Below are 20,006 nucleotides of genomic sequence, written 5' to 3' on the forward strand. Positions count from 1 at the left end.
TACTTTGCTCCATTCATCTTTCCCTCGATCCTGACTAGTCTCCCTGCCGCTGAAAAACATCCCCACAGTATGATGCTGTTCTCCCATCTCCACAGAGGAACTCTGGAGCTCTGTCAGGGGCCATCGGGTTCTTGATCACCTCCCTGATCAAGGCCCTTCTCTCTCTATTGCTCAGTTTGGCCGGGCGGCCAGCCCTAGGAAGTGTCCTTCCATTTATGAATGATGCTGCAGACATTTTTTTGGTACCCTTCCCCAGATCTGTAACTCAACACAATCCTGTCTCAAGAGCTCTACAGACAATTCCTTCAACCTCATGGCTTGGTTTTTCCTCTGACATGCACTGTCAACTGTGGGACCTTATATAGACAGGTGTGTGTGCCTTTCCAAATCATGTACAATCAATTGAATTTACCACAGGGGGACTCCAAGTTGTAGAAACATCATAGTTATCAATGGAAACAGAATGCTCAATTTTGAGTCTCATAACAAAGGGTCTGAATACTAATATTTTATTTTATTTCAAACAACCTGTTTTCGCTTTGTCATTATTGGGTATTGTGTGTAGATTTATGATAAAAATAAATCCTTGATTTTAGAATACGTCTGTAATGTAACAATGTGGGAAAAGTTAAGGGGTCTGAATACTTTCCGAATGCACTGTATATGGAAAAATACACGTTTTAAAATGTCGACCAATTGATTGGTCGAAAGAACAGATTTTTTTCCAACCAAGGTTTTCTTATTGGGGACAGCCCTAACTACATATTGGAATGAAATATACAATTCCAACACGCAAACCCCATGAACCCGAATTCTCAGTGTTTCTAAGGAGGATTGTAGTAGGCTGTAACAGCTGTGGAGACGTGCAGTCCGTCAGTCTAATGGTTTGCCACAGTAACGGCACCCCGCCCTTTTCCTGCCTCCCTGGCTGGCACTCACCCGCCCCACAACACAAAGTCACAGTCAATTCCCCCTACCCCAGGCACTGTAAAATGTGCTATTTTAGGAGAACTTTCCATGAGCTATAGGAACAGGCCCATTTAATAGTCTTATGCCCATTTTATATGAGTGTGTTGGTGTGTGGGTGTTTTTTTTCTTGTGGGCTAATGACGTCTGTCTTTTTTGGTATGTTTGCCGGTCTTTGTAAGGTTGTGTGTGTTATCCTAGTGAGTGTTAGTGGTGTACTCTCCTCAGTTTGGAGCCTGGCCTGGTGCTTGTCTTGTGGCCAGTAGGGCCCTCCTGCAGGGTCACTTATCTGGACGCTCTACATTCCTCAGGATTTGTAACGTCTGCCCCACAGCCCGCCAGACCGAGACCACGCCATGCTGCTATTGTTAACACAACCGTCCCAGTTTGGAGTATTGGTTGAACTTTTCACCCCAAAAAAGGACTACTTTTCGTCTTGCGCTCATGGGATTCTGCTAGTTCACTCACCTCTACTGCTACAGTTTCTAGCTTGCTTTGGGTTTTAGTCAAACCTTTTTGTTCACAAGCTATATGCCTTGTTTGTAGCTTGACCTGGGTAAATCCCACAGACCATCTCTGCTCTACGGCCCGTTTGGAGCCTGCGCTGGATCCGTAACCCCTCTAGTTTTGACAGCCTATCATACCATACACTGCTAGCCTCATTGGTTAATGGCTACACTACTGTTAGCTCTGTTTCCCTGTTGCTTTAGCCGTGCTAGCTTCGACCTTGCCCACTCCTAGATGGGCCTTCCCTGTGAGTTCTCTTCTTTGGCTCATGCGGTGCCTGGCCATGTTGATGTGTTGTGCAGTTTTTGACCCCTTTTAGCTCACGTAGCCGGCTAGCTTCACTCTCGCGCTGCTAGCTCCAGCGCCGGTACTGTATTCCCAGGTTGCGTGTGTCCATGCTAGCCATGCTATCTTTTTGTTTGGTGACTTCACTGACTTGCAATTTGACCTTGCTAACTCATGACTACCGTGGCTCGGGGTTGCCTTCAGTTACAGCCGTCTCTAACCGGGTCACCCATCTCCGGGAAATGTTTGACCAGTCAGAGCGAGCGACGGGGGGGGTCAGTGTCGCGTTACTCCAAGACCGCAGGAAATTCATCCCGATCTGGAAGGGAAATGGACAGGGGGTTATTAAGTCCACTGGAATGGAAATATGCAAACATGTCTATGTTAGAGAAGGCGGTGGGGTTGGCTGGTTCCTCACTGGGCTGGAGGTCTGTCTGGCAGGTCCACACACAGTTCAGTCATTCATCAAGTTGGGTGAAAGGTCCCGAACAGTCACACCTTATCCCCTTTAATAATTCCACCTCCTGAATCCAAGTTTTTAACAGGGGGAGGGGACCGGTAACTTTATCAATGTAGAAGCAACAGTCATTCTTTCATACTTTGATCCGAATATCATCCAATTTCATGAAAAACATGATTTTGACTGTCCGTGGTCTTGTTTGGAGACGAGGAAATGCTGTGAATGTGTGGGCTTTCACATAGGGGTTTGTGTGTTTACATCTTTCAACATAATGATGTGAATGATTCAGCTATTTTTTTTTAGTTTCTGGAAAGGAAAAGCACACCATGCAGTGTAAGGAAGGTTCCTCGCCTGGTGCACAGTCTTTACCCGAGATGATTCACACTATGATATATGGGTAATGATTTGAACCGATCAGGTTGTTCCTTTTCAAGATCAGATGACTTGTCAGCGACAACATACTAGGCGAAGTAATAATAGCCTCAATCTCGTGCATTTCAAAGCACACGTGTTTATTTCCTGGGGCCACCCATACGGAGAATGTATGCACGCATGTCAGTAAGTCGCTGTGGATAAAAGCGGCTGCTAAATGGCTATTATTATTATTTATATGGAAGTAATGGCGTAGAGAAATGACCAGCTGTCTTGTTTGTGTCCAGAATATACTACTGGTATGACGAGAGGGGGAAGAAGACAAAGTGCACCGCACCTCAGTACGTCGACTTCGTCATGAGTCTGGTGCAGAAGCTGGTCACAGACGACGACATCTTTCCTACGAAATACGGTGAGTTTAAGCTCTGGTCCACGCCCGCAGCACCACACTGGGGTCAGTCTGCAGCACTGCAGCCTCTCCCTGGTTCTCTGACATCAAACTGAAGCTGGGACTTTGAACTGTGCCACTGCTGCCCTCTACTGGCTCCAATTAAGTAATGTGTTGAATGGTTATTTGTTTTGGCACTTCATAGCTGTCTTGGCATTGTGATAGTAGCTTCTTTTTAAATCAGAACGGTAATGCTAGCACCAAATAATTTCGAAACTTGCTCTTCTCTCTGTCTCTCCGTGCAGGCAAAGAGTTCCCCAACGCGTTTGAGTCTTTGGTAAAGAAGATCTGCCGGTATCTGTTCCACGTCCTGGCTCACCTCTTCTGGGCACACTTTAAGGAGACAGTCGCCCTGGATCTACAGGGCCACTTGAACACTCTGTACGCACATTTCATTGTTTTCGTAAGGGAATTCAACCTGGTCGACCCCAAGGAGACCTGTATCATGGACGACCTGTCCGAAATCCTCTGCGCCCCCGCGCCCCCAGCGCCTGCCGCCCCTTCCTCCCCCACCTCGGCCCCTTCCCCCTCCTCACACAACCATGTGACGGAGAGATGAGCAGGGGTTGCCGCGAGAAGCAGCCCCGGGAAGGAGGTGGTAGATGATAAAGATAGAGGAGAGATGTGGAAACAGAATGCCTGGTCCCCTTCCTAGGCTTCTGGCTTCAGCAGCAGGACCTGGAGACCTTCCACTACCCTTATATTTCGCTATGACGCCAGCCAGCCGGAAGGATCCAGGGGGGAGGGTTTTTTGGGGGGTATGGGGGGGGGGGGTGTTGTCATGCCAACAGGAATTGGCGTCAGCATGTTCCTCCCAGGGGAAAATCCCTCCCATCTGCTCTGCAATTTAAACTAGGAACAAACTATGTGTAATGTTTTATTTGACTTTTATTCTATTTTGTTTTATTTTTCTCATTTGAGGACAGTGTGTCTGTTTGCCCTTTCCTCCCTCTGTCCTCTGCCTAAAGTATAGTTCAGGATGGTGGCTCTGCTTTGCTTGAACATACTATTGTAAAGTGTTGTTATTGTGTGGAGGAAAGGCGACTCTATTATCGTATTGGCTCTTTGCTCCCCCCTAGTGGTGGGAGGATTGAAGGGGGACGGTCACTACGCTGGCCTATAGGGAGCCATGTAACTGCCTGGTGGGCAATACTAGCCAATCACTGTTTGGGTTGTTAATCTTGGGATGATTCAAGTGCTTCCTACTCAGGACCTGAGAGAACACAAGTCACTGCTGCCAGAGAGAAGTACTCTATTTTTCTCATTCTCTCTGTCCTACAAAACTTCTCCCAGTCCCTTATATATTACAGTTGTCATTCTGGTATTACTCCAGTCAGGTAATCACCCGATGTACCCCTCTTTAACAGCTCCATCCCAGAGGCCACCCATAGAGGGCAGTATAGACAGGGTGGCACTGCCACACACGCAGGGAGATGGAGAAGAAGATATAAAGATTGTATATTAGATATTTAATCTGACCAGATATGTTACTACAAGACAAACTGGTTCCCATTATTTGAGCACAGGGAGGGTGGTGGAGACCTCTTCCCCAGGGAACAGAGCTGTTTGCTGTGGGTACGGTACAGCGGCAGCCCCCCTGCCCCCTCCAGCAGCACAGGAGAAGGACAAAGACATTGGTTATGTCTGCACGCCCAAAAAGAAGGGAGGAAAGGAGGAGAGAGGATACGCGTGGGGGTGTTTGCTGTTCTGTATTGCGGAACAAGCCCCACCGTCTCTTGACGATCTCCCCCCCCAGCCCCTTATCTTTTGGGTTTTATTTTCCCTTTCAAATGTACTTTTTTTTTTTATTATCAAAGATGAAACTAGTTCATGAAAAATAATGGCATCCTTACACATGTATAGACAAATGCACAGTCTGCTTCAACTTCACTGTACAGAGAGCGGCAAGCTGAATCCGTCAGACATAGCCTCTGTATCAAGGAGGATTTGGGTTTATAGTTCTCCTTTTTTATTTATATATATATATTTTTTTTGCAGGGTTCTTCAGTTCTGGCTTTCATTTTTATGTATTTTAATTATTAACTAAGTTAAAAGCAATTTAATATTTTAAACTCTGCGGATAATAATCGAATAAAAGACAAATGCCGCTCGGTCTCATGTTGTCTTCTGTCAACGTGGTGGTGGTGATGACTAAGTAGATGTGTGGCGTGCATAGTAACTTGACAAGGAAGTTCTCCTCTGCATATCATCCATACACACACATACTGTACAGTACATGTCAACAGGCATTCCTTTATTTCCAAGTCAAGCTTTGCATAAGACAATATGACGTTTTTACCATACAAGAGCATCATTATGTAGATCAGCGCTGGGCAAGTCCTTGAGGGCCACAGGGTCTGCTATTGTTTTCATGCAGGGTCAGATGAAAAGCCTGCAAGGAGCCCAGTTGTCCAGGAGGAGTGTTGGGCACCTGTCTACTACACACACGCTGGCCTGTGCCTTCAAACTGGATAATTGCATAGCTTTGTATAATGTTACAAATCTATCCAACTGTGTTCCATCATGCATGTTTTCATTGAGCACCCTGAGTATAAGGTATTTGATACGTGCATATTCTGGGATTGATAGAACGGCAAAACGTTCAGGCCCCTAAAATCCCCTAACGCTTTCAGGTAATAATAAATGGAACATTGCAGTATTTAGGGGCACATGGCTAAAAGGCTACAATACTTGATCCTGGTCTTGACTTAAAACCCACAGGGTGTGCAGGGTTGTGTTCTAGCCCAACACTGGATTCATCTAATCATATAGTCCTTGGTTGAAGTAGGTGTGTGCTGGGCTAGAACACACATGCACACCTTGTGGGTCCCATTGCCCAGAATCAGAACATCATAAACAGCATTTCTGTAATATTACAAAAATATCCATGAAAATGTTATTGGTAACAAAAATCTAAATTTCATATACAAAACACATTGGCACTATCCACTCCTTTTATTCAAGTTGTCTATTTAGGCTAGTGGGCTGATGGTGCTTTGACGCTTTATGCGCCTTCTCACCGACGGCCGCGGGGTGGAGTGCTCGTGCAGTTTAAACCGGGCGATGCCTCCGTCCTCATCCAGTTTCTTGGCACTGAAGCTGGGTGTCGGTACTCTAATCGCGTTACCGAATTTGGAGTAGTCTACCGCGTACGTGCCCTCTTCCTCGGTTATAGTGGGCACAAAGCGCTGCCCCCACAGTATCTCCTCGGACAGGTAGGATGTACGGGCCTGGGTGGTTATCCCCGTGGTCTCCACCACCCCCTCCAGCACCACTATCACCTCGATGTCATTCTTTTGTAAGTCCGCTGGTGACAGCTCATAGAGCGGGCTGTCTTTGTTGATAATGTGACATATGATGAGAGGGGCCACCAGGAAAATACCGTTGGTCCCCACGGGGTTGTCCATGTGAATGTCGATCTGGTCCAGGGGGACCACGTCGCCCTCCGCAGTGGTGCTGCGCCTTACCACCTGCATCCGCACGGTGGCGCTGATGATCATGCTCTTCCTCAGGTCCCCTAAACGGATCATAAAACAGAGCCTGTTATTTCGGATGGAAATGACAGCGTGCTTGCTGAAGATCAGCGTCTCGGCGCGCCGGTTCGCCTGTGCCGTCTTCATAAATATACACCCCAGCATGATGGCGTTAATCAACAAGCCCACGATGTTCTGAATGATGAGGACCACTATGGCGGACAAGCATTCCTCTGTGACCATGCGTCCACCGAACCCGATGGTCACCTGTACCTCTATGGAGAAAAGGAAAGCGGAGGAGAAGGAGTGGATGTCCGTTACGCAAGGGACAAAGTCGTCACCTTTTTGATCCAGGTCGCCGTGTGCAAAGGCAATGAGCCACCACGCCATCGCAAACAGCAGCCAGCTGCATAGAAACGACATGGTGAAAATGATAAGTGTGTGAAGCCATTTTAGATCCACTAAAGTGGTGAAAACATCCTGTAGGAACCGTCCTTGTTCGCGAATGTTCGTGTGGGCCACATTACAAGTTCCGTTTTTGGCAACGAACCGAGCCTTCCGTGCTTTCCCCTTGAATTTAGGCTGCTGGACATCCTCAGCCAAGCGGGTCAGCAAGTAGTCGTCAGGGACCAGTCCTTTTCGGGACAACATAGTGCTCCCATAGCCTACTATTCACCGCGGGACCACTTGCCAACGATTAAGCAGATTAGCTACCTCCTCTTGATTAAAATCTATAGGCTAATTTCCTCTTCTTATGTGCGTCTTCTAACCGAAGGTGACTGCCCGTGAAAGTTCTCTTCCGAATGACCGCAGCTGCCAGAGGAAGAGTGTTGCTCTGTCATCTAGTTTCTAAAAGTATGTGAGCTCTTCACATTGCCCCGTTCCAGATCAGGCAGGCGCACCACCATAGCCGCCCAGGTCCCATGAGAAGATTCTACATTCAGCTGCCGCTGTCAGTCACGCAACTGCAACTCGATAGTAGCCAACCGTCGCAATTGACGCACTGGGCTGGCACGCTTGTCCCTCGATTAATGTACATATAATTCCTACCTATAAAATGGTAGATAAATCACAACAGCAGTGGTTTATGCAGAACAAACCGTTCTTTCTTTACACATTACTCCATCTGTAGGCTAATATGAGACATCTCAATGCCTGGATTATGCTGGTGGCATTTCCCTCTAGGGATAAATTAACTTAATTTAGTTAAATTGTTTAACTCCAATAGTTTATTTCTGGAACGTTGTTACATAGGGTCAATTCGGGAAGAGTGGCAAATCATATAAACTGGGTCAATTTAATCCTGACGCGTTTATTTATTGGTCTGACAAGAGAAAGTCAAAACTATTGTTACTAAACCTTTGCAGAGAAACCACATGATCAAAGTCACATCACTTCATTGGTGTGACATCACAGTGGGGGGCAGAGCAAGCTTCAAACAGGAAGTTCACCCAGCGAAGCACACTGGAAAATCAGTGATATAGTTGTCTTTCTGTTTTGATGTTAAGGTGATAAAACCGTCAGAAATAATGCGCTGTGCCAAACTGGTGCATACTATGCACTGGTGCATCAAAATACCTTTTAAAAAGTTGCCAATATTTTGTTTCAGTTTTGTAATTCAGTATTTTTTTTTGTGGTCCTGCTTTACCAACCAAAGCTTCCTAAAAATCATGGAGTAGTTAGTGGGACAGTCTTATAGGCTTTTCCAATGGTGGAGGAAAGAGATCCAGTTTACGTTAGGGACCCCTAATGTAAGGGTTCTGGTTCTTGTAGTTCTACACTAAACAAGCCTAAAGCTTACCTTGACTTGGAAGAGTTCCAGTGTTGTGTTGGAAGTCATAGCCAGCTAGCTAACATAGCATCCCTCTGTGCAGGGGTTTTCAGCAGGCTAAACTGGCTAGCTGCATTTGCTAGCTAAGTAAGTAAAACTGAAAGTTTAAAAAAACAATACTGACAATTTTTCTCTTGCTTCTCCATTTTGGAAGAAATTAATTTGTTCAAAACTGTTCAACTACTGTCTTTCTCTCTCTTTGAGTCAGCTCACCACATTGTATGCACTGCAGTGCTAGCTAGCTAGTTTATGCTTTCAGTACTAGATTCATTCTCTGATCCTTTGATTGGGTGGACAACATGTCAGTTCATGCTGCAAGAGCTCTGATAGGTTGGAGGACGTCCTCTGGAATTTGGCATAATTACTGTGTAAGTCTATGGAAGGGGGTGAGAACCATGAGTCTCCTAGGTTTTGTATTGTAGTCCATGTACCCAGAAGAGGACGGAAGCTAGCTGTCCTCCGGCTACACCATGGTGCTACCCTACAGAGTGCTGTTGAGGCTGCTGTAATCCTTCTTTGCAAAATAGTGTGTTTTAATCTATTATTTGGTGACGTGAATATATTAAGTGTAGTTTTATCTAAAAAGGATAACTGGATTCATCAGTCCAGAAAACACATTTCCACTGCTCCAGAGTCCAATGGTGGCAAGTTTTACATCATTCCAGCAGACGCTTGGCATTGCGCATGGTGATCTTAGGCTTGTGTGCAGCAGCTCGGCCATGGAAACACATTTCATGAAGCTCCTGACGAACAGTTCTTGCGCTGACGTTGCTTCCAGAGGCAGTTTGGAACTCGGGTGGTGCGTGTTGTAACCGAGGAAGGACGATTTTTACGTGCTACACGCTTCAGCACTCTTCGGTCTCGTTCTGTGAGCTTGGGTGGCCAACCACTTTGTTGCTGAGCTGTTGTTGCTCCTAGACGTTTGCACTTAATAATAACAGCACCTACAGTTGACCGGGGCAGCTCTAGCAGGGCAGAAATTTGAAGACCTGACTTATTGGAACGATGGCATCCTATGACGGTGCCACATTGAAAGTCACTGAGCTCTTCAGTAAAGTCATTCTACTACTAATGTTTGTCTATGGAGATCGCATGGCTGTGTGCTAGATTTTATACACCTGTCAGCGACGGGTGTGGCTGAAATAGCTGAATCCACTCATTTGAAGGGGTGGCTACAGACTTTTGTGTAAATATAGTATACCTTAAAAAAAAGAAAGTAGGAGCATGGATCAGAAAACCAGTCAGTATCTGGTGTAACCACCACTTGTTTCATGCAGACCGACAAATCTCCATAGCATAAAGTTGAACAGGCTGTTGATTGTGGCCTGTGGAAAGTTTTCCCACTCCTCTTCAATGGCTGTGCGAAGTTTCTGGATATTGGTGAGAACTGGAACACACTGTTGTACACGTTTATCCAGAGCATCCCAAACATGCTCAATGGGTAACATGTCTGGTGAGTATGCAGTCCATGGAACAACTGGGATATTTTCAGCTTCCAGGAATTGTGTACAGATCCTTGAGACATGGGGCCGTGCATTATCATTCTGAAACATGAGGTGATTGCGGCAGAGGAATGGCACGACAATGGGCCTCTGGATCTTGTCACAGCATCTCTGTGCATTCAAATTACCATAGATAAAATGCAATTGTGTTCGTTGTCCATAGCTTATGCCTACCCATACCATAACCCCACCGCCACCATGGGGCACTCTGTTCACAATGTTGACATCAGCAAACCGCCCGCCCACATGACGCCATTGTCTGCCATCTGCCCGGTACAGTTGAAACCGGGATTCATCTGTGAAGACCCCATTTCTCAAGCAGGCCAGTGGTCGTCAAGGGTGAGCATTTGCACACAAGTTGGTTACGATATCAAACTGCAGTCAGGTCAAGAACCTGGTGAGGACGAAGAGCACACAGATGAGCTTCTTTTAGACGGTTTCTGACAGTAGGTGCAGAGATACTTCGGTTTTGCAAACCCACAGTTTCATCAGCTTTCAGAAATTAACATTAAATTTTCTGACAACAGCTCTGGTAGACATTCCTGCAGTCAGCATGCCAATTTCACACTGTGTGTGACAAAACTGCACATTTTAGAGTGGCCTTTCATTGTCACCAGCACAAGGTGCACCTGCGTAATGATTGTGCCGTTTAATCAGCTTCTTGATATGCTACAGCTGTCAGGTGGATGGATTATCTTGGCAAAGGAGAAATGCTCACTAACAGGGATGTAAACATGTGTGCACAACATTTGAGAGAAATAAGCTTTTGTGCATATGGAACATTTCTGGGATCTTTTATTTCAGCTCATGAAACATGGGACCAACACTTTACATGTTACGTTTATATTTTTGTTCAGTATATATATACACACAGTACCAGTCAAAAGTTTGGACACCTACTCATTCAAGGGATTTTGTTTATTTTTACTATTTTCTACATTGTAGAATAATAGTGAAGACATCAAAAAAGTGTTAAACAAATCAAAATATATTGTATAAGTAGCCACCCTTTGCCTTGATGACTGCTTTGCACACTCTTGGCATTCTCTCAACCAGTTTCACCTGGAATACTTTTCCAACAGTCTTGAAGCAGTTCCCACATATGCTGAGCACTTGTTGGCTGCTTTTCCTTCACTCTTTCAGTCCAACTCACCCAAACCATCTCAATTGGGTTAAGGTCGGGTGATTATGGAGGCCAGGTCATCTGATGCAGCACTCCATCACTCTCCTTCTTGGTCAAATAGCTCTTACACAGCCTGGAGCTGTGTTGGGTCATTGTCCTGTTGAAAAACAAATGATAGTCCCACTAAGCTGAAAACAGATGTGATGGCATATCGCTGCAGAATGCTGTGGTAGCCATGCTCTTGGCATTCTAAATAAATCACTGACAGTGTCACCAGCAAAGCAACCCGACAACATCACACCTCCATGCTTCACGGTGGGAACAACACTGTCTGCGTCTCACAAAGACAAGGCGGTTGGAACTAAAAATCTCATTTGTCTCATCAGACCAAAGGACAGATTTCCGGTCTAATGTCCGTTGTTCGTGTTTCTTGGCCCAAGCAAGTCTCTTCTTCTTTTTGGTGTCCTTTAGTAGTGGTTTCTTTGCAGCAATTCGACCATGAAGGCCTGATTCACGCAGTCTCCTCTGAACAGTTGATGTTGAGATGTGTCTGTTACTTGAACTCAGTGAAGCATTTATTTGGGCTGCATTTTCTGAGGCTGGTAACACTAATTAACTTATCTTCTGCAGCAGTGGTAACTCTGGGTCTTCCTTTCCTGTGACGGTCCTCATGAGAGCCAGTTTCATCATAGCACTTGATGTTTTTTGTGACTGCACTTGAAGAAACTTAAAGTTCTTGAAATGTTCCGCATTGACTGACCTTCATGTCTTAAAGTAATGATGGACTGTAATTTCTCTTTGCTTATTTTAACTGTTCTTGCCATAATATATACTTGGTATTTTACCAAATAGGGCTATCTTCTGTATACCAACCCTACCTTGTCACAACACAACTGATTGGTTCAAATGCATTAAGGAAGGAAATTCCAAAATTAACTTATAACAAGGCACAACTGTTAATTGAAATGCATTCCAGGTCACTACCTCATGAAGCTGGTTGAGAGAATGCCAAGAGTGTGCAAATATGTCATCAAGGCAAAGGGTGGCTACTTTGAACAATCTCAAATATAAAATATTTTGATTTGTTTAACACTTTTTTTAGTTACTACATGATTCCATAGTTGTGATGTCTTCACTATTATTCTACAATGTAGAAAATAGTAAAAATAAAGAAAAACCCTGGAATGAGTAGGTGTGTCCAAACTTTTGACTGGTACTGTATATATTGCTCATTTTTTATTGTACAATTTCTGAGTGAATTCAGAAACAGTGGGATTATTTTTGGATTTCAGTCTTCTGTCACCTCTTCAGACATCTATCCAACATATTAGCCCAACACACATCTTTCTGAAATTCTCAGATGTTTGCTAATCACACAAAATTGAATTGTCATTAGGGAACAATTAGGACTATAATAATGGTGTCCCAGTTTATCTAACCTGCTGTCCCAGTCTACCAAATGCAAACTGAAAATATGGGTGACTCAGTGTACACAAATGGGCGTGTCATGCCCCCTGTGAAGATAAAAAAGTGTTTGTGTGATTGGGAAACATCTTGAGGATTTCAGAAATGTATCATGTGTTGGGTTAACATGTTGGATAGATGTCTGAAGAGGTTACAGAAGACAGAAATGCATTCCGAATTCACCCTAGAAGGTTATTCATCCATTCCCAAAGATAGACATTCTTCCCAAATACTAATGACAATACATTGACAAGAACATAATTAGGCAACACACTAAACCATTTTTATCTCAGATAGTAGGCCTAAACATACACAATCTCAGTCCCTCTCATGCTGTTTACAAGGCTACGATTCACGTCCTAAATTTTGGTTTCTGACACGTGTCGTGTCAGAAATGTCGCAGTCACGACACACAAAACCCAACTGAACTGGGTTCACATTTTCAGGAAGCCAATGGGTGCTGGGGTCTCCATAACAAACCAGGGGACTCCATATATGTTCATTATATTAACCTTGGCACTCCCATAAACATTACCAACTGCTTGGAGGAGACTGAAATGTGTGTGACCTGGGATGCGTTCAGCACTAGGCAACGTTTTGGAACGTTCAGATAGAAATATGCTATATAGAACAAACGTGCATCTCTGACCTGTAGAATAAGGAATCACGTCGGGTCTATTAGTTTCATTTCTGTCTGCAACGTTCGACAATGTTTGGCTATTGAACGTGGCCCCAGAGAGTCAAAAGGGTGTCCGGCCCCCTAGCATCCAATCAGAGCTCACATGTCGGAGAGTGCGAGGCCGGTTTATGGTAGTGGTGAACGACTCCATGATTCACAAGCTTCTCAGCTACTATTGACTGTAGGTGCGTTCCTCTGCCCAGGCGTTGGTGGCGCATGCCAGAGCTTATGCCTGGAGAGGTATTTTACATATCACCTAATCACATATGTTATAGCAATCTGGTGCCCGACGGCACAGTCGATGATTTGGCACGCAACCGTTGGATGATGCATGCAACGTCTGAGCAGGGGAATGCCACCCATTTCTAGATCAACCCCAGAGTCAATTAGTGTCATTCTGACCCAGCCTTCCACAGCTGAATCATTGCTCTGTACAGTGTGAGGTCACACAAATCTACCTTCCTGTCACTAAACTGTATGCAAAACACTGCTGCACAATGAGTATTAATGTTTTTTTATTAACAAAGAATGAACTTTTTATGTACGAATATCATACAGAATTAGAAAATAAAATTATAGTATATAACCCATGGTACAATTGCACTTTGGAATGTCCTCCCCTCTTTCTCCTCTGTCACTTGTCTGCCTTGACGAAGGAGGCGAAGACACTGTCCTCTTTCTCCTCTGTCACTTGTCTGCCTTGACGAAGGAGGCGAAGACACTGTCCTCTTTCTCCAGCAGCGCCTGGGGTCTATCGTATTCTAGAATGAGCCCTCTCTTCATCACTATCACCAGGTCTGCTTTCAGGATGGTGTGGACACGATGCTGAGTAAAGAGAGAAAGAAAAAAGTAGACAGAAATAAACAGATTAGGTTAAGAAGAAATACAAACGTTTTCAACAACTTCCGTGTTTTGACATTCAGGGTTACATAGATTACAAATATATATGCTAGGCACATGGGGAAATCCGAGCTGAGTTAAGCGTGCGTAAATGGGAACGTAATTCCCTTTTCATGCACTTTTCTCTCTACCCGTATTCATTCAGACCTAGAATTTAAGCACGAGAATAACCAGCATGCTATTCGTTTGGGTCGAGATCAAAGAAATGAAGGTGTAGCGGAGGTATGTCTACAGACACACCATATTCTGACCTTTACTTAATTCCCTCAGAATTCCACCACTAATACAATTTAACGCGAGAGGAAATCATGAATCGAGGTCGAGCGAACCTGCTGGTTCCAAGTGGAAAAATCATTTACTTCCTTTTTCCCCCAATAGAAATAAAAGCATTATACATGCGCTGTCATTTATAAATTGATAAGAGTTATAAGAACTAGGATTAGAAATACACATAGCAATTGTTTTAGATCATTTTTCCTTGTGAAACCAGTCATATGGAAGCAAACTGAAAATCAAATCAACGTGACGAATTGCGGCCCCTTTTCCACAGTGAAGCAGGCTATAAATAGCTGTGCCGTTATTCAGAATTGTAAGCGTATGCCTTCATAATTTATAGGGATTAAATTTGGAGACCCAAGCTATAGGCTTCTGTAGCGCCGAACCTGCCGAGTTGATTTATGAAAGCACTTTAGAATGTTTTAATTATATGCCCGGCCTTTTCTCATTTTTATTTTACAATTTGTATCATATTAAATATTAGCCATTATCGGGAGCCATCTGTACCTAGCTATCTTCCTCGAGGACCAGAGTTCTGCACCAGAACTGTAAATAATGTCTCCTAGGGTTCTCTCGCAATCTCACTTTCCCATGGGAAACCACCATATATGGCTGCCTGGTAGTCACTTTTGACTCTTGCTATTCTAACTTAAGATAATAAAAAGCATATTTGCTCCCACAGAATAGAGTCCAATAGAAAAAACAAACCAGCGGTCCTCCAGCACTGCACTACTAGTTCAGATTGTTATATGTCTATGTTACCCAGCTCTACCTATGCTTTATCGACACTCCCCTCCGTATGCATTTGGAAAGTGAAGCTACAATTTCAAATTTGCTCTAAAATCCACCATTTTGGATTGAAGATCAAATGTTTCATATGAGGCGACAGTACATACGGCCCCTTTTATTTGAGGGTATTTTCATACCTGTTTATAAATGAAAGCATTTGAAGAAGTCAAAAGTATTTGGACAAATTCACCTATAGAGTATTAAAGTAGTCAAAAGTTCAGTATTTGGTCCTATATTCCTAGCACGCAATGACTAGATCAAGTGTGTGACTCTACAAACTTGCTGGATGCATTTGCAGTTTGTTTCGGTTGTGTTATGTTTCGCCCAATAGGAACTGAATGGTGAATGATGACTGGAATCATTTCCTTTGTAAGTGAGTAGATATTATATTTCTGGACTCATAAATTAATCCTGATAGTGCCATGATTCCGAAAAATCATCAGTGAATCACGAATAATGAGGATTGAGAAAGTAACAGAGGCTACAACAAAAGATGCTAACCTCTCACCATTACCAATAATGGGAGATGAACATTGTTTGGGGGGGGTATTTTTGTCCCTCTAACTTCCTCACTTTTTATCATCCATAATCATGGTAGAATCCACACTAATGTAGATGTGTTGAGAAACATCTATTCTTATTCTCAACATTCTATTCTTACTTACAATCAAAGTGACAAAAATGACAATACATTATTCATTCTATTCCTATTGGGCAAAACATAATCTGAAAAAAACAAAACAAGCTGTAAATGCATCCAACAATTTTGTAGAGTCACAAGTTTGATGTAGTCACTGGGTGTGTCTGAGCAGTAAGTCTAACGAAGACGACTGGACCAAATGCGACGAGTGAAGTCGGGAGAGGTGCATCTGTGATAGCCGAAAGTCAGACACTGTAGTGGTTTTCCGACGGCATGGCTCAGATCAACAGGGCAGTGTCAACATAGCTGCTACTGTTTATAAAACTTTTCTATACCCCCATATCACACACTCAAACTGAAAATATAACGTGTGTACAATTAATTGATACGATTTCAAATATACATTTAATTTGTAAACCCTGTAGCTTTAGAATTACGGCAAAGTTGGTTCCTGTTTCAGTCACTTCTATGGCCACGTTCGCGTGGGTCAAACCAAAACACCCTAACGACTAACCAAATAGAGCCTCCCACAATGCAGGTGATGGCTGCATGGTGCAGTTGGTGAAAAGCGACTTGAAGGCGACTTCATCAAAAACTACATTACAAAAATCTTGTGATTAAAGGTCAAGTTCAAGCAGTCGACATGTGATACAATTTTTATACCCATAATGCAACACACTTTGAAAGACAGTGACCAACGAGGGTCACCACCTTGACAAAAGTGATCCACTCGAACGCAACCATTGTGGGCCAGGAAAATAGGACCAAATACTTTAACAGTACTTTAACACACTAGAAGTGACTTTGTCCAAATACTTATGACTTCTTCCAATTGGGGAACTAAGTACATAGTGCTTTAATTTCTAAATGGTAAAATAGATGTGTATGAAAATACACTAAAATAAAAAGGTGACATTCTGTACTGTCGCCTCGTATGGAACATTTGATCTCAAATCCAAAATGGTAGAGTATAGAGCCACATTTCACTGTCCAAAAACATACGGAGGGGAGGGCATGTCACAACCTCTCAAGCATTTGGATTACACAAGACAAAGGTCATAGCAGAAGATACTTACTGCTATAGTAACCACTGTTCTATCAGCGAAGGCAGTCATCACCACCTTCTGTAAGATGCTTTCCTGTGGGCACAATACAAACCAAACACAAAGTCAGAAGAAGAATAGGAAACGCTTACAACATGATAGACTTACATCCATGATTCTTACGCACAGAGCTCACTGTACTTACAAAAAAGGTCAAATAGTTTGTGCCTCCACTATTTCATTAAAACATGTTTTATATTACGTCACGTGTTAAACACAAGTAATACCAGCGAGTCACATGATTACTAGAGTCAAGAGTTAGAGGCCCAGAATTCAGTGTAATGATTCCCTAGTTTACATTATCAACAGCCTTTATGTCAACCCAAAACATCACTCCTCTTCACTCTAATGCTGTCCGATTCCTCTGCTGCGCTATTATCTCCCATTTAAGATATGCTCCATTTCCCCAGGGTTACCGCTGCGCTACAGTGAGCCAGTGTAGGCCCGTCACTGTGACAGGCAATTTAAGTGTGTGTGCGTGAATGTGCTCGTGTGTGTGTGTGTGCAGCCAGCGTGCTGCAGTGAAAGGAACCTATTTAGGAAGCCCCATTTCCTCCCTCCCACTGATTCCCTTTGGGTTCTCTTATACTCCTACCCCCTTTAAATGCATACCTCTATTCTCCCCGTTCATCTTTTCAATCAATTACTTTATCCTCGTTTTCACTCAACATCTCCCCTCTTCACCCACCCTCAGCCTCCTCCACACTCGCACTCTCTCCTCTCCCCTCCCAACTCACCCTCTGCCTTCCCATTCCAGCTTATCTCGTCGTTTTACCATTCTGCCACACACACACACACACACACACACAAACACGTCTCACCGTGGCCATGTCTATAGAGGCTGTGGCTTCGTCCATGATGAGGATGCTAGACTTCCTGACGAAGGCTCTGGCCAGACAGAAGAGCTGTCTCTGGCCCTGGCTGAAGTTCTCCCCTCCCTCTGTCACTGTGGCGTCTGCAACACAACAAATATTATCGCCATAATGCTAGACTTACTGCACGATACATATCTTTAGCCTGAGAGAACATTTGTATTACAATGACATTACATGACTATTGGTAGACTTGTGCTTGACCCCATGAAAATGGATTTGTCAACTCAGTCAAATGAATTGACCTTTTATCTGGCTGGTCAATGATAAATATCAAATCAAACATTTAGCAACATTCAGTCTCTACATCTCTCTGTCACTGTCCAGTGTACATAGCCACCACACACACTCTGATATTTCTTAGTCTCTTGTTTCTTTCTTTCTTGGGATCACTTGTGTATTAGTATTGTACTGTTAGACATTTACTACTGGAGGTAGGAACACAAGCATTTCGCTGCACCTGCTTTAACATCTGCTAATCTGGCTACGCGACAAATCCACTTTGATTTGACACACTTTCTCCGTCGTAACTTGGGTACATCATGTGCGATAATTTCCTGCAGCCATTAGTCAGCGAGAGCAGAAAGAGAGAGAGTCTAAAGTTTGAAGCTAGCTGCCCTAACATCTTACAGCCACGATACAGAATGTACTCTACACTAGAGCTAGCTGACACATCCAACTGATCAGACAATGGGTGAGAGGACGCGCGATTGGTCAAGGCACCACTGCTCTCAAACCACCTTCATCTATCTTAACCAACCAGCAGGGTTGATCTGGGGTCAACTCAGAGCGGTTGCTGCACTGCTATACTGCTTTCCAAATCATACAGTATATAATGTTGTTGAGACCGATACATCTACATCTCATTAAGTTCCAGCTCTCAGCTCATATCTCTGAACGAGCTGCGGTAGAACTTCAGAGCACGCACACACACACTTACCCAGTCCTCCTGGTAGGGTCTTGACTACAGGTTTTAGCTGAGCGATGTCCAGAGCCTCCCACAGCATGTCATCAGTAGCCTTCATCTCTGGGTCCAGGTTAAACCTGATGATCACACACACACTGACAGAGTCATACACTCAACAACAACAAAAAGGTTCTTGAGGGGTTCTTTGTCAGAGGTGAGGGTGATGTGTAAGACTTTTTTGGGGCATATCAGGAAGGGGGTTTTAACTGCTGTGATGGTTGTGAAGAACCATCCTGTTTTTTCCCTCTCTATCACGATTTCCTTTATTCCATGAAATGCTACACTTAAAAAGTTACTGCAGTTTTACGCCACACTACAGGCAACTGGTTGCAGTGAAAGTACGGTAAACAACAACCAGTTACTGAATGTTGTGTATTTGGGGCTGCAGGTAGCCTAGTGGTTAGAGCGTTGGACTAGTAACCGAACTGTCGTTCTGCCCCTGAACAAGGCAGTTGTTCCTGGGCCGTCATTGAAAATAACATTTTGTTCTTAACTGACTTGCCTAGTTAAATAAAGGTCAAATTAAAACATTTGTGCCAACTGTCAGTGGAAGTGTTGTACCAGTTTAAGTGGTTGACATATTAACAATGTCAGTTCTGCAATTATTGTAAGAGCATGTGTCAATAAAGAGCTGCACTGTGAAGAGGTTACTGTGCATTACATCACCGTAACTTAATGGCAGTTAGTTGCATGGAAGTAGCTGCAAATTTTGCATAAACTAACTGATAACCAGCTATTTGAATATCCAGTAACTGCTAGTAACTTAGTTACAACTAGCTGCCAGTACCATCCTGTACTTTCACAGAACTTTTCTGATTACGAGCTAGCTTAACATTAGTTGACAACTACTAAGCTTTTTATGTGGTGCGCACACTTGGGACCCAGCCTCACCTGGCCTCCATATCTTAGTTGACAGCAAACAGACTTTTCTGTCACACCATCAGGCCAGTAAGCATGACATAACTGCACATTAAATTGCTGTGAAATTTACAATAACTACTTGCAGCCAGCTGACAGTAAATTATTGCAAAATAAACATGAACTTCCTCGTGAACAACTGCCATTAAGTTACTGGAAAATTAACAGTGCAGCTCTTGATTGTCACACACTCTTACAAAGATTGTAGAACTGGGAGTGGACAAATGAACCGTCATCAACATAACGATAAAACAACTTAAACTGGTACAACACTTCCACTAATGGTTGATACAAATACAATATATTTTAGACCATGCCCCCAAATATGCTAATGCCCCCACCTACATTTCAAAGTGCAGTAATGATTTAATGCCTTTTTCCCCATTTTGTTGTGTTACAGCCTGAATAAAATAGATACATTTTGTCCCTGG

At 43.7% G+C, this 20,006-nt stretch overlaps 3 protein-coding genes across 12 annotated transcripts in view; 1 reads left to right on the plus strand and 2 right to left on the minus strand.

Moving 5' to 3' along the window:
• LOC129862744 (MOB kinase activator 2-like) overlaps positions 1 to 3,797 on the plus strand; it is an 88,808-nt gene extending 85,011 nt beyond the window's left edge. For all 4 annotated transcript variants that reach the window (XM_055934672.1, XM_055934670.1, XM_055934671.1 and 1 more), the window contains exons 4-5: positions 2,878 to 3,002; positions 3,284 to 3,797. In XM_055934672.1, the coding sequence (XP_055790647.1) occupies positions 2,878 to 3,002; positions 3,284 to 3,597 (439 nt within the window). In that variant the 3' untranslated portion in view covers positions 3,598 to 3,797. The remainder of the gene's footprint in view (positions 1 to 2,877; positions 3,003 to 3,283) is intronic.
• A 1,474-nt stretch (positions 3,798 to 5,271) lies between these two features.
• LOC129862743 (ATP-sensitive inward rectifier potassium channel 11-like) lies at positions 5,272 to 7,634 on the minus strand. Its single transcript, XM_055934668.1, has one exon. The coding sequence runs from the start codon at positions 7,160 to 7,162 to the stop codon at positions 6,011 to 6,013; it is 1,152 nt and encodes a 383-aa protein (XP_055790643.1). The 5' UTR covers positions 7,163 to 7,634; the 3' UTR covers positions 5,272 to 6,010.
• A 5,974-nt stretch (positions 7,635 to 13,608) lies between these two features.
• Positions 13,609 to 20,006, minus strand: part of LOC129862742 (ATP-binding cassette sub-family C member 8-like) — a 131,421-nt gene continuing 125,023 nt past the window's right edge. For 5 of the 7 annotated variants that reach the window (XM_055934663.1, XM_055934664.1, XM_055934666.1 and 2 more), the window contains 4 exons: positions 18,631 to 18,734; positions 17,640 to 17,773; positions 16,792 to 16,854; positions 13,785 to 13,935 (listed from right to left, as the gene is read on the minus strand). In XM_055934663.1, the coding sequence (XP_055790638.1) occupies positions 13,798 to 13,935; positions 16,792 to 16,854; positions 17,640 to 17,773; positions 18,631 to 18,734 (439 nt within the window). In that variant the 3' untranslated portion in view covers positions 13,785 to 13,797. Of the gene's footprint in view, positions 13,757 to 13,784; positions 13,936 to 16,791; positions 16,855 to 17,639; positions 17,774 to 18,630; positions 18,735 to 20,006 lie in introns of those variants that run through there. The other 2 variants (XM_055934662.1, XM_055934661.1) reach the window with 1 other exon arrangement.

The sequence above is a fragment of the Salvelinus fontinalis genome, chromosome 9 (genome assembly GCF_029448725.1).
Source record: "Salvelinus fontinalis isolate EN_2023a chromosome 9, ASM2944872v1, whole genome shotgun sequence".
In the NCBI taxonomy this organism is placed as follows: Eukaryota; Metazoa; Chordata; class Actinopteri; order Salmoniformes; family Salmonidae; genus Salvelinus; species Salvelinus fontinalis.

Excerpts from the sequence above, each read along its gene's own strand:
- LOC129862743 (XM_055934668.1), bottom strand. The coding sequence starts at position 7,162 with ATGTTGTCCCGAAAAGGACTGGTCCCTGACGACTACTTGCTGACCCGC.